Source organism: Anoplopoma fimbria, chromosome 11 (assembly GCF_027596085.1).
Source record: "Anoplopoma fimbria isolate UVic2021 breed Golden Eagle Sablefish chromosome 11, Afim_UVic_2022, whole genome shotgun sequence".
Taxonomy (NCBI): Eukaryota; Metazoa; Chordata; class Actinopteri; order Perciformes; family Anoplopomatidae; genus Anoplopoma; species Anoplopoma fimbria.
The window spans coordinates 493,497-507,309 of NC_072459.1; the positions used below are offsets into that span (position 1 = coordinate 493,497).

General features: G+C 46.9%; 1 protein-coding gene across 1 annotated transcript in view; it reads left to right on the plus strand.

Moving 5' to 3' along the window:
- LOC129098019 (mediator of RNA polymerase II transcription subunit 15-like) overlaps positions 1-13,725 on the plus strand; it is a 16,267-nt gene extending 2,542 nt beyond the window's left edge. The window contains 18 exon segments of the mRNA XM_054606966.1: positions 161-184; positions 352-516; positions 691-815; positions 817-1,047; positions 1,773-2,089; positions 2,091-2,205; positions 2,465-2,560; positions 5,147-5,311; positions 5,867-5,985; positions 6,315-6,442; positions 6,753-6,887; positions 7,084-7,147; positions 7,236-7,302; positions 7,956-8,070; positions 8,073-8,109; positions 11,195-11,361; positions 12,595-12,693; positions 12,998-13,725. Of these exon segments, the coding sequence (XP_054462941.1) occupies positions 161-184; positions 352-516; positions 691-815; positions 817-1,047; positions 1,773-2,089; positions 2,091-2,205; positions 2,465-2,560; positions 5,147-5,311; positions 5,867-5,985; positions 6,315-6,442; positions 6,753-6,887; positions 7,084-7,147; positions 7,236-7,302; positions 7,956-8,070; positions 8,073-8,109; positions 11,195-11,361; positions 12,595-12,693; positions 12,998-13,134 (2,306 nt within the window). The 3' untranslated portion in view covers positions 13,135-13,725.
- Positions 13,726-13,813: the final 88 nt, after the last annotated feature.

The following is a 13,813-nucleotide window of genomic DNA, read 5'->3' on the forward strand; positions in this document are numbered from 1 at the left end:
TAATGATGGTTTTTCCAGCTTCTGGCTGTGATAAACGATGCTTTTGGATCCCGCTAGCGGCTTGCAGGGTTCAGAGGGTTAACACTTCTATCCAGGAGTTACTGATGTCAGAAAGGAACCAGAGTGCAACTGTTACTAATAACTTGTGTCTTATTAACAGACAAGAAGACACTGGGAGGACCAGGTAAGTGGACTTTTCTTTGTCTCTGTTTGGGCCTCTTTCTCTTTTGGTTTTTCTCTGCTGTGTTCTGTCCTCTGCTGGACCTCTCACTACCAGACTCATGGTGTTCTTGGTTTCTGCCGTGCATGTCGGAGCTGTGTAACATGATCTGTTGTCTACCTTTCTGTTAGATCCCATGAATGCCCTGACTAACCTGACAGGGGTTGGAGGGGGCCCCGGCGCCATTGGCATGGGGCCTCGCCCCACCGGTGCTCCTGTGGGTGTCATGGGGGCCATGGGGCAGATGCAGATAGGCCAGCATGCCATGGCAGGGGTGGCTGGAAACCCACAAGCCAGTGAGTGTGTTTCCTTCATGTGGTGTGTGTTTGCTGGCAGCCTCTGAACCGAGCCGTTCTTACCTTCGGTCTCTGCTTTGGCACGTTGGGTTTGAGACTCCAGACCTCTCCTCACACTGGATCCTAGCCGTCGACCAGGTCTTGTCCTTCACCTTCTTCTTGCTCCATCTGCAGTAGGGGGTCCAGGACAGATGCCAATGCAGCAGTTGGTGCAGGCGCAGCAACAGCAGCAGCAGTCCATCCAGTTCCAGCAGTTCCAGCAGCAGCAGCAGCAGCAGCAGCAGCAGCAGCAGCAGCAGCGTCCTGCAGCAGCAGCAGCAGCAGCAGAACGCCATCCAGCAGCAGTTCCAGGTGCAGCAGCAGCTGAGGATGCAGCAGCAGCAGCAGCAGCAGCAACAACAACAACAACAACAACAGCAACAACAGCAGCAACAGCAACAACAACTCCACCAGAACCAGCAGCTTCAGCAGCAGCACCAGAACCAGCAGCAACAGCAGCAGCAGGCCCAGAACCAGCAGCAGCAGAACCAGGTATGAAGCATTACACAGTCACTGTAGTAGATATTCAAGGATCATTTTTTATTCTGCAACTCAATTCAGTTTATTTTGTAGAGCCCAAAATCACAAATTACAAATTTGCCTCAGAGGGCTTTACAATCTGTACACATGAGACATCCTCTGTCCTTACACCCTCACACCCTCTGTCCTTACACCCTCACATCCTCTGTGCGAAAGTGACGACATAGGTTTGTGCCGCAATATTTGTGTAGTGCCCAGGATTTATAAAAAGGTGACAAAACATGGCTCCCCCACAGAGAGAGTAGACCTGATGGAGTTAGACAACTAGACCACCAAGTCCAATGTTACGATTACGTCACACCACATCATGACGCCACAACACGAAAGTCGTACAGGAAGTAACATCCCGGAGTTATCAATATGGGATGTACGTGTTAGACCATACAGTTGGTATAAAGAAAGTTATATTTTCAGCTCTATTTTTACATTTTTATAAAAAGTATTGCAATATGTATCTTATCTTATCGCGATATATCGTATCGTGACGTGCCTGCCAACACACATCCCTAACCGTTGGATCTGTTTGAAACACTTTGGTGCATATGAACACAACAGCATGATCATTCTTTGAATTCAGAGGGAATGCAGCTGAAATATGAAATGTAGCAGGACTGTCGCTAACCTCGTGTGTGAAACTACACCTTACCTGATACCTTTCCTTGACGCACCATCTCCAGATGCACCAGACCAGGATTCAGCAGCAGCAGATGGTGCAGCTGCAGCTCCAGCAGCAGCATGCTCAGGCTCAAGCTCAGGCTCAGGCTCAAGCGCAGGCTCAAGCTCAAGCTCAGGCTCAAGCTCAGGCTCAAGCCCAGGCCCAGGCCCAGGCCCAAGCCCAGGCTCAAGCCCAGGCTCAAGCTCAGGCCCAAGCCCAAGCCCAGGCTCAAGCCCAGGCCCAGTCCATCCAGCACATGGTTCAGCAGCAGCAGCAGCAGGCTCAGCCTCAGCCGGGTCAGATGCCTCCACACCCGCAGCAGCAGCAGCAGCAGCAGCAGCCCCGGCATGGTGCCTCCGTCTCTGGCCGGACAGATGACGTCGGCTCAGCACGTCCCCATCAACTCGCTCAGTCAGCAGCAGCAGCAGCACCAGCTCAAGATCCAGGCCTTCCAGGTGAGACTTAATATTCATGCTATGGTTCTTATGTGCTGCTGAGTAACTGATTAACTCTGTAGATTATATATCGTTTGTCGTTTATCCACTGCAGCTGATAAATAAGGGTTCCAGTAGTCCTGCTTAACCGCCCAACACCCCCTTTGCTTGCATGCTTTGCCGTGTGTGTGTGTGTGTGTGTGTGTGTGTGTGTGTGTGTGTGTGTGGTGTGTGTGTGTGTGTGTGTGTGTGCGTGTGTGTGTGTGTGGTTTGAAAGCAGGCCCGTGCAGCCTTGCAGCAGCAGCAGGCCCAGCAAGCTGCAGCTCAGGCGCAGCACAACGCAGCTGCAGCCGCCGCCGCCGCCGTACCTGGACAGGTGAGACTGCAGCCAAGTGCTTTATTGGTAATAAATCACATGAATGAAATCACAAGAGGCAAAGAAAACACCAGTGTGTTCACTTTAACCGATTTAACATTACTGGACCAACTGATGTGTTTAGAACTCACAGAGCTCTTAAAGTTCTAGAGCTTAGACATCCCTCCCTGTTTCCATATGTATCACTGGTTCTGTGCATCCCGGAGAAGGCTGTGAACATGGAATCAGAGGGGGCCATGTTCAAAGCCTTCATTGTGGAAGAGGCTGCTAGGAGCTGTGGTCAGAAGGTCACCGGTGCCTGTTATGACGTTAACCTAACAACCTGCTGAAAGACACCAGCGGTGATGGAGGCGTCAGGCTGAAGAAGGAGGCCTTTAGGGCTTGGTTGGCCACGGCGTCTCCAGAACCAGCAGACCGGTACCGTTTGGCCAGAAGGGCTGCAGTGATTGCCAAAGCAAAACCCTGGTGTGGGAGGAGCTCGGGGAGAGCGGGGAGACAGACTTTTAGTTTTCCCCAAAGAAGTCCTGTGAAGCCTTTGGACGACTCAGAACGGGAAAGCAGTGCTTAGGCTGTGATCAGCAGAGGAGAATGGCAAACTCGGACTGGGTATATTGTCGAGCGGTGGAAAGAACACTTTGGGAAACTCCTGAACACAACCAACTAATCCTCCGTGGAGGAGGCAGAGTTTGAAGACTCAACCATATTCCCCGGGCGCTTCTTAGCAGCCCACTGCTCCTCTGGGATGGGTCAAATGCAGAGAATTGTAATTTCCCCATTGTGGGACTAAGAAAGGCTTAATTATTATTATTATTATTATTATTATTATTATTATTATTATTATTATTATTATTATTATTATTATTATTCCTGGCTGAGGTTGTTGAGGTATTTATCACCAGGGATGGATGAGATTCACCCTGAGATGCTGAAAGCTCTGGACATTGTTGGGCTGTCTTGGCTGACGCATCTTCAGGGTCACTTTGAGGTCTGTGCTTGCAGAAAGGCAGATTGGGGTGGTGGTTCACATTTTGTGTGCTTTAATTATCGGGGTATAACACTGCTCAGCCTCTCCGGGAACGTTTATTACAGGGTTCTAGAAGGGAGGCCCCGACCGATTGTCGAATCTTAAGATATAGGAGTAGCAATGTGGACTCTGTCATGGTAGTGAAACAGTGGACCAGCTCTTTACTCTTCTGTTGGAGGGGTCATGGGAGTTTGCCCATCCAGACGACATGTGTTTTGTGGTCTTGGAGTAGGCTTACGACCGTGTCCTTCGGGAGTCCTGTGGGGGGTATTGCGGGAACACGGGGTTCTCTGTGTCAGACATGTTTCTTGTCTTTTGGCGTCCACCAGGGTTGTCCCTTGTCACTGATTTTCATTGACAGGACTTTAAGGCCCAGCTGGGGGAGGAGAGTGCTCGGTTGAGGAACTCAGAATTGCGTCTTGTCTCTTTCCGATGACGGGTTCTGTTGGCTCCTTCAGAACGGGACCTTCAGCACCCCTGAGACTGTTTGCATCTGATTGTGAAGCATTTAGGATGAGAGTCAGAACCATCAAGTCTGAGTTCATGGTGCTCTGCTTTAAAATGTAGGACTGCACCCTCTGGTTGGGAGAGAGCCACTGCTCCAAAAGAGGGAGTTTAAGTATCGCTGGGTCTTGTTCACCGGTGGAGAAGGTTCGGTGCAGCGTCAGCATTGATGAAGGTGTTGTACCAGACCATTTTGGTGAAGTGGGGGCTGAGCCAGAAGGAAATGCTTTTTATTTACCAGTCCATCAAGGTTCAGACCCTCACCTTTGGTTATGAGCTTAGGGTAGTTTAAAAGAATGAAATCAAGGATGCAAACAGCTGAAATGAGCTCCCTCGTAGAGGACTCAGCCTCAGAGATAAGGGGAGGAGCTCAGACATCCAGAGGAAGAGCAGAGTAGAGATGCTGCTCCTTCACGTCAAAGGGACCAGCTGAGCTGAGGAGGTTCAACATCTGATCAGGTTCCTCCTGGAGGCATCCCTTAAGAGGTTTTCCGGTCACGTCCAACTGGTAGTAGGCCCAAGGGTAGACCCAGAACGTGCTGGAGATACAATTCTAGTCTAGCCTGGGAATGACTCTGGTTCATCAGGAAGCGCTGGAAAACACTGCTGGGTAGAGGGACGCCTGCAGTACCTCCTTAAGCTCCCTGCCCCGCAACCCGGCCCCACATGCCCAACCAGCACCAAATCCTACAAATCACTTCATGGAGTCAATATACCCATTATATACCCATTATATACCCATTATATACCCATTATATACCCATTATATACCCATTAGCCTGGTAGATCAGCTGAACGTTTCTCAAGATATGCGCAGAACAGACAGACACTTGGTCATCATTTCTGTGTTAGACAGAAGCATTTGGCATATTTCAATTAATAGTAAAGGGTTCATTTTGAAACTGAAAACAACATCAAGAACCCAGAAGAGTGTCAGACAACAGGCTGTAAATCAGTATTTGGTGAACTGATGGCGGCTATCAGGGTCCTCACAAGTATAGAAAGACAAACATGAATGTATGTGTCAGCTCACCTGTCCTGTTGTGTGTCCTCTGAAGTTGGTTCGACCTGGGATGCAGATTCCACCCCGGATGCCTCGAGCCCTCAACCCCTCCATCCCTCCTCCAAACGCTGCTGCTGCCGCCGCCGCCGCCGCCGCCGCCGCTGCTGCTGCCGCCGCTGCAGCTGCTGCTGCTGCAGGAGGACAGCCAATGACACAGCAGGTATTTATCCCCAGTCTGACCTCTGACCCCAGACCCCTTTAGTCCAACTTTAGTCCATTCCCAAAAGGAACAGGTGATTGGTAACCCAACAGTTGGTCAACTTAACGATGGGTTCTCTTAACGATGGGTCGTCTCACGGTTTGTCGACTCAACAGTGGGTTGACCCGAAATTGGGTCCTCCTAACCATTTGTCGACCCGTCATTGAGACGACCCGAGGTTAAGAGGACCCGTTGTTGGGTCCTCTTAACCACAGGACCCAACGATGGGTCTACACTGGGTCTACCCATTGTTGGGTCTGCCCGTCGTTGGTTCTACTCATTGTTCGGTCGACACATGGTTAAGAGGACCCATCGTTGGGTCCTCTTAACCACAGGACCCAATGATGGGTCTACGTCTCACCGTTGGTCGTCTCAACGACGGGTTGATGGATTATCTGCAAAATCAAGAAAATGTTTTGCAGATAATCCTCAATAATGAAAAGAGCATTGGCCCAACATGAATTCTCCTGTCACTGACACAAGCTTCTCTTCTTGCCCAATCACTTACCTCCACAGGCACAGCAGCATCAAATGATGTCATCGCCTTCACCTGGGCAGGTGCAAACGCCACTGTCGATGCCCCCCCCTCCTCAGCCGTCACCTCAACCCCCCACCTCACAGCCCAACTCAGCCAGGTACAACGAGGACTCCACAGGGGCTCACGATAAAGCCTCCTGTCCTTCTGTTTTACATACAAGCATACAACGCTGTGACTCTGAACACAGCTGATGTCACTGATGGAACAGAACTCTTACCATGTTGTAGAGTTAATGTTTATTTCTGAGAGAACAGGATGGTGGTGCTGAACGTAGTTCTTTAAACAGGCTGGATTAAGTCTGAACATGTTCAAAGTCTATTGTCTAGTTTACATGCACTTATATTTCTACATCCAATGTGAATACATCACATTTTATTTCAGTGTTTATATGCTGATGCTGGTTTCTAACACACTTCCTGTCTCCAGCTCCGGTCCCACTCCGTCTCCGGGGGGTTTCCAGCCCAGTCCGTCCCCTCAGCCCTCACACAGCCCCGCCAACGCCCGGACCCCCCTGAACTATGGAGTCCCCTCACCTGGACCGCTCAATACTCCAGGTACACAAACACTCTCATCCACAGAGTAACAACCCAGAGAGAACATGACGAGGTGTTTAGAACAGAGAGAACATGACGAGGTGTTTAGAACAGAGAGAACATGACGAGGTGTTAAGAACAGAGAGAACATGACGAGGTGTTTAGAACAGAGAACATGTACTCAGATCAGTGATCAGAGAACATGTAGTGAAGGATTCATCATTTCTGTCAACAAACAGTTTTAATGAAGCCGTTATCTTCAGTCAGAGATCTGATGGAAAAGGTTGTTTTTATTTACAATGTTATCCTCTCCTCCCCCCCTGTTCTTCAGGTAACCCCGGCTCTGTGATGAGTCCAGCTGGACCCACGTCTCTAGAGGACCAGCAGTACATGGAGAAACTGAAGCAGCTCTCTAAATACATTGAACCTCTGCGCAGGATGATCAATAAGATCGACAAGAACGAAGGTCAGCCCTCAATCCACTGATCCATTAATCCACTGATCCATTAATCCACTGATCCATTAATCCACTGATCCATTAATCCACTGATCCATTAGTTGATGTTCGTCATATTTATGGTCAGACTGATCAATAAGGATCTGATCCCCCCTCATCTCCAGGACTTTACTTTATTGATCTTTAGTTGTGTTTGTATTGACAGACAGGAAGAAGGACCTGAGTAAGATGAAGAGTCTGCTGAACATCCTGACTGATCCAAACACCAGGTACCAGCTGATCAATAACTCAATATAACAACATCCATCTCACCTGTCTGTCCTCTGTCCTCAGACCTTTGTGTCCTCTGTCCTACAGATGTCCCCTGAAGACACTGCAGAAGTGTGAGATCGCTCTGGAGAAGCTGAAGAACGACATGGCCGTGGTGAGCACGTCTCCTTGTCTCAAACTAATCAATATAAATACTTATGGGCGGCTGTGGCACATGAGGTAGAGCGCTTGTCCCGTAACCACAAGGTTGGTGGTTCAAGCCCCTCTACCGGCAACATGCCGAGGTGTCCTTGAGCAAGACACCTAACCCCAAGTTGCTCCCCGGGCGCTTCATTGCAGCCCACTGCTCCTCCGGGATGGTTAAATGCAGAGAAATAATTTCCCCATTGTGGGACTAATAAAGGATTGATTATTATTATTATTATTATTATAAAGCAATAAGGGAGAAGTAAAGATCAGATAAGTTAATTCACCAGAAAAAAACAAATCAAATCAAAGTGTCTTCAAAGTCCTGAAGCTCCTCACTGATCACCTGTTACCCACAGTGACAACAAAGGGATCAATGATCGCTAATCAGAGAATGCCATCAGAGATCTAGAAGTTTGATTTCTTTCTTTGGTTCTGATCGATCAGCTGCTCCTCTGGTATTGATTAGAGACCTCCCTCTGATCACCTCTCTTATTATGGGATGTTGTGACAGACACATGAACAATCAATAAGGTTCTAATATGAACGTTTATATAACTGTCTGGGTGGGTGAAACACCGGTTGCCATGGTGACGTGACGGTGTGTCCCTGTGTCTCCAGCCGACCCCGCCCCCCCAGGTGTCCTCTAAGCAGCAGTACCTGTGTCAGCCGCTGCTGGACGCCGTCATGGCCAACATCCGCTCCCCCGTGTTCAACCACTCGCTGTACCGGACCTTCGCCCCGCCATGACCGCCATCCACGGACCCCCCATCACGTACGTCTGCAGACACACCTCACACAACAACGGGACTACTTTCTGCAGGACAAGTAGTCCCCATGGGAAACACTTTAAAACGACGTATTTAGACACTCTTAAGGGGTTATAGAAAACTAAGGAAATATGTTACAATAATAATGATGATTATAATAACTTATAGTATGAATAATAATTATTATTATTATTATCATAATAATGATGATGGTGATAATAATAATGAATAAGAATAATATATATAATAATAGTATTGATAATAATAAAAAGAATGATAAACAATAATATTATTAATAATATATATATATATATACAGTTGCAATCAGAAATATTCAACCCCCTCACCTCAAAAGACATTATAGTGATGTGGATGAAAGATAATGACAATAAATGATAAAAAACCTCATTAAACAACAAAAAATATTTATTGATACATATCTGAGTTATTTTGACAACAGAAGTTGACTTAACTTTGAAGTTCAAATGAAAAATGTAACTCTTTTAACACATGTGCATGTGCAGTATTATTCAACCCCCAGCTTCAGTGCTTTGTGGCGCATCCTTTAGCTTTTATAACTTCTAACAAACGTTTTGGGTAAGTGCTGACAAGCTTCTTACACCTCTCCATGGGAATCTTTGCCCATTCTTCAGCTGCTGAAGCCTCTAGCTCAGTGATGTTTGATGGCTTCTGTGCTGCAACTGCCTTCTTTAAATCCCACCAAAGACTTTCAATCAGATTTAAATCTGGTGACTGAGAAGGCCACTCCAGGACGTTCCAGGATATGTTTCTCGACCTAGCTTAGGTTGACTTGGAGGTGTGCTTGGGATCATTGTCTTGCTGGAGAGTCCAATGATCACCAAGGTTTACTTTGCCAACAGAAGGCATCACCTTCCTCTTTAAAATGCCCTGGTATTTCTGGGAGTCCATGATGCCAGGTTGCCAGTTCCTGCCGCAGAAAAACAGCCCCACATCATCAATGACCCGCCTCCATGCTTGACCGTGGGGATGGTATTCTTCTGGTCAGAAGCCTTTCACACGCCAGACATACCGCTGGTCCATATGTCCAAACAGTTCCAGTCTGGTTTCATCAGTCCATAGAACTGTCTCCCAAAACTCTGTAGTCTTATCCACATTCCTCCTGGCATATTCTAGTGGACTTTTGATGTTCCTTGTGGTGAAGAGTGGAGTGCGTCTTGGAGTCCGGCCATGAAGTCCTTGTTTATTCAGTGCACGTCTTACAGTTGCCACTGAAGCACTAGTACCAGCCTCCATCAGGTCCTCCTGTAGGTGTCTTGCAGTCACACGGGGGTTTCTCTTAGTTGTTCTAAGTTGCTAAGGCAGGGTGGCCGCGGGGTATTAAAAAGTCTTAAAAAGTCGTAAATCAATTTTCATCAAAATAAGGCCTTAAAAAGTATTAAATTGTCTTAAATTCAGATTGCATTGGTCTTAAATATTTGTGTGCCATGTCAGTGCGAAAATGCGGGCAATCTGTTCTGCCAGGTCAAATATTTTTTCCCGGTAGCCTGTGCGCTGCGTTGTCTTTGGTTAGGTCAGAGCGTAGACTACTGCGCAGCTGTAGCCCCACCCCCCCGATTACGCCACTGCCAGGGCTCCTGTTTATTGGTTTATCATCTAGCCAGGGCTCCAGCCTGTTCGTTTATAGATTTTGGCGCGATTCAGACCCCTCACTACGATATAGACACTCGACTCTGAAACATGGGTAAGTGTAAATTTAATGATAAATGGCTCGAGAAGGACGAGTATGACTGGTTAAGGTCGGTGCCTGGTAGCGCCTATGAAGCTCGGTGCACTGTGTGTAAAAAAACCTTCAAACTTGGGACAATGGGGATCGGAGCGGTGGAATCCCATGTCCAGAGCCAGAAACACAAAGCTTACTCAAAAGCACGCCTGCAGCCTACAATTACTAGCTTCTGCTCCACCGCTAGCAATGATGTAATTGACAACGCTAGTGTTGCAATAGGAAATCCACAGCCTGTTACAAGCATGCCATCTGACCGCGCAATTTGTGGCTCTACGCCAACACTGCGAGCAGAGGTGATTTGGGTGATGAGGACCGTGACAAGCCACCATTCCTGCAGGTCCAATGACGGAATTGATGACTTGTTTAAAGCGATGTTCCCAGATTCTGCCCTTGTACAGTCTACAGGTTATTATCAGACATCAGTGTGTTTACTTGGAAAGATTACTGTATATTTCCCCTTTTGATTTGTTTTTCCATCGTAAGTTTGGTCTTAAATTTCATTAAGAAGTGGTATTAAAAAGTCTTAAAAAGTCTTAAATTTAATTTGTTTATACCTGTAGACACCATGTAAGGGCCCTTGATGAAATGTTGGGCTTTCTTCCACGGCCAGGCAGGTTTGCAGCTGTTCCATAAGTATTAAACTTCCTTATAATGCTCCCAAAGGCCCTTCAGGTGTGATGAAATAATCTCCTCTCAGCTTTTGTGGAAGCTCCTTTGTCTTTCCCATGTTTGCAGCTCACCTTGAATCCCTTCATGGGTGGGGTTTATATATGCATCCCAGCTGAAGCAAATGAAGGATCATTATAGAGTTCCTAAAGGCTTAATTATGTTTCAACTCCACTTTAGGCCATAAAAACTGTCAGACAGCTTTAAAAACAACAATATTATATCAGGGTTGAATAATTGTGACATGGCTATCATAACAAAACATACTGTTACACACAAATACTACATCATGCATTTTCTGTGTTGATTTTATGTATCGCTCAACTCATAAAGGAGTCATCTGAAGCAGAATCTTGCTCTTTGAAAAAACTTTAATTGATAAATCCTTAAAATCTTTGGGGGGTTGAATATTTCTGATTGCAACTGTGTATATATATATATATGTATGTATGTATGTATATATGTATGTATGTATGTATGTATGTATGTATGTATGTATGTATGTATGTATATATATATATATATATATATAATGATAGTATTGATATTATCCTGGTGCCACAGAGAGGACCAGGTCTTTAGATGATCCAGTTTTAACATTAAACAGGTAAAGACGGAGGCAGTGAACCTGAGTGGTTCTGTGTGGTTCTGGTCCTCAGGGGGCCCAATGTCTCGGGGAGGAAGAGGAAACACGAGGAGGACGACCGTCAGACGATCCCAAACATCCTGCAGGGAGAAGTGGCCCGGCTCGACGTAAAGTTCATGGTCAACCTGGACCCGTCCTTCTGCAGCAACAACGGAACCGTGCACCTGGTCTGCAAGCTGGGTAAAGACCAGAACACATGGTAGACCACTAGAACCAGAACACACGGTAGACCATCAGAACCAGTTCACACGGTAGACCACTAGAACCAGAACACATGGTAGACCACTAGGACCAGAACACATGGTAGACCACTAGGACCAGAACACATGGTAGACCATCAGAACACATGGTAGACCATAGAACCAGAACACATGGTAGACCATCAGAACCAGAACACATGGTAGACCATCAGAACACATGGTAGACCATCATGGTAGACCATCAGACCAGAACACATGGTAGACCATCAGAACCAGAACACATGGTAGACCACTAGAACCAGAACACATGGTAGACCACTAGGACCAGAACACATGGTAGACCACTAGAACCAGAACACACGGTAGACCACTAGGACCAGAACACACGGTAGACCACTAGAACCAGAACACATGGTAGACCACTAGAACCAGAACACATGGTAGACCACTAGAACCAGAACACATGGTAGACCACTAGAACCAGAACACATGGTAGACCACTAGGACCAGAACACATGGTAGACCACTAGGACCAGAACACATGGTAGACCATCAGAACACATGGTAGACCATCAGAACCAGAACACATGGTAGACCATCAGAACCAGAACACATGGTAGACCACTAGAACCAGAACACATGGTAGACCATCAGAACCAGAACACATGGTAGACCACTAGAACCAGAACACATGGTAGACCACACATGGTAGACCACTAGAACCAGAACACATGGTAGACCACTAGAACCAGAACACATGGTAGACCACTAGAACCAGAACACATGGTAGACCACTAGAACCAGAACACATGGTAGACCACTAGAACCAGAACACATGGTAGACCACTAGAACCAGAACACATGGTAGACCACTAGAACCAGAACACATGGTAGACCAGAACACACGGTAGACCACTAGAACCAGAACACATGGTAGACCACTAGAACCAGAACACATGGTAGACCACTAGAACCAGAACCCATGGTAGACCACTAGGACCAGAACACAATATAGACCATCACAACCAGTACATCGGGTAGACCAGTAGAACCAGTACACACAGTAAACATGGTAGAACATTAGAACCAGTACAGATGGTAGACCATTAGAACCAGTACAGATGGTAGACCATTAGAACCAGTACAGATGGTAGATCACCAGAGCAGATATCCTCAGGATGTTCTGACCCGGTTCTGTTTGTTCTGTTCTCAGACGATAAGAACCTTCCCAGTGTTCCTCCTCTGCAGCTCAGTGTTCCTGCTGATTACCCGGATCAGAGTCCATACTGGGCCGACGACGGGGACCAGTACGGTGAGACCAGCTCCATGTCTCCTATGAGGTCATGAACCTCGTCAGCAGTGAATTAAACGATGACGTCATGTGACTCATCAAAGGTTACAGGAAGTAAACAGGAAGTAAACAGAAACCTTAAATCTGATGAAAAGTGAATGAGGTCTGGTGACGAGATGTTTCATCTGCTCTGTGTCGTAGGGTTTAGTGATCAGATGTGTTTAGTGATCAGATGTGTTCAGATGTGTTTAGTGATCAGATGTGTTTATTGATCGGATGTGTTGACTGATGAGGTGACGATCATGTGACCCGTCTGCTCCACCAGGTGCGAACGGCTTCCTGCAGACGGTCCACAGAAACATGACGTCCAAACTGCTGCAGCTTCCAGACAAACACTCGGTGACGGAGCTGCTCAACACCTGGGCTCAGAGCGTCCGGCAGGCCTGTCTGTCAGCCGCCTGAAGCCCCGCCCCCTCCTGACTCCACCTGTTACAGTAACTCACGTTTCCACTACAGTCTGATCTGACCTGAACCTGGTCACAAGTAACGAGCAGCTGTTGTTCCCCACGCTCATCTTAGTCCCTGAAGGCCCCATCAGGTGAGGACGTTATCAGCCTGAAGGTCCTGACATTATTCCTGATGCATTCTGGGTAAATGAAGACTTCCTGCTCACCTGTAAACAGCAGTTTATCAGTGTGGACCTGCTGCATCCAGAAGTCCCACAGCCAGAGAGCAGATTTAAGCAGCTTGTATATAAAATGAACTCTTGGTTGGTTTGAAAGCTTCCAAACAGGAAACACAAAAGGGAAAAAGAGAAACCAGACCACCATGTAAACAGCCCGACTGTCGTCTGTCCCGATATATATTCTGCTCCTGAATGCAACACATGGCTTCTGCTTCTTCTTCTTCAGTTGGAATGAGTTTCTGTTTGAGATGTACTTTCAGTTTTGTACCACAGAAGAGCGCTGTTGTAAAGAAAAACTCTAACGTTGCTTCTCAGAGTGAAAATATAAATGTATTTTTTTGCTATCATAATAAAAAAAAACTTTTCAGTTCAACTTTTTAAAATCCAGAAATCCGTTTCAGTCACTGAAAACTAAACATTCTGACGGCTCCGGTTCACTTTCATCTTAATGACGTG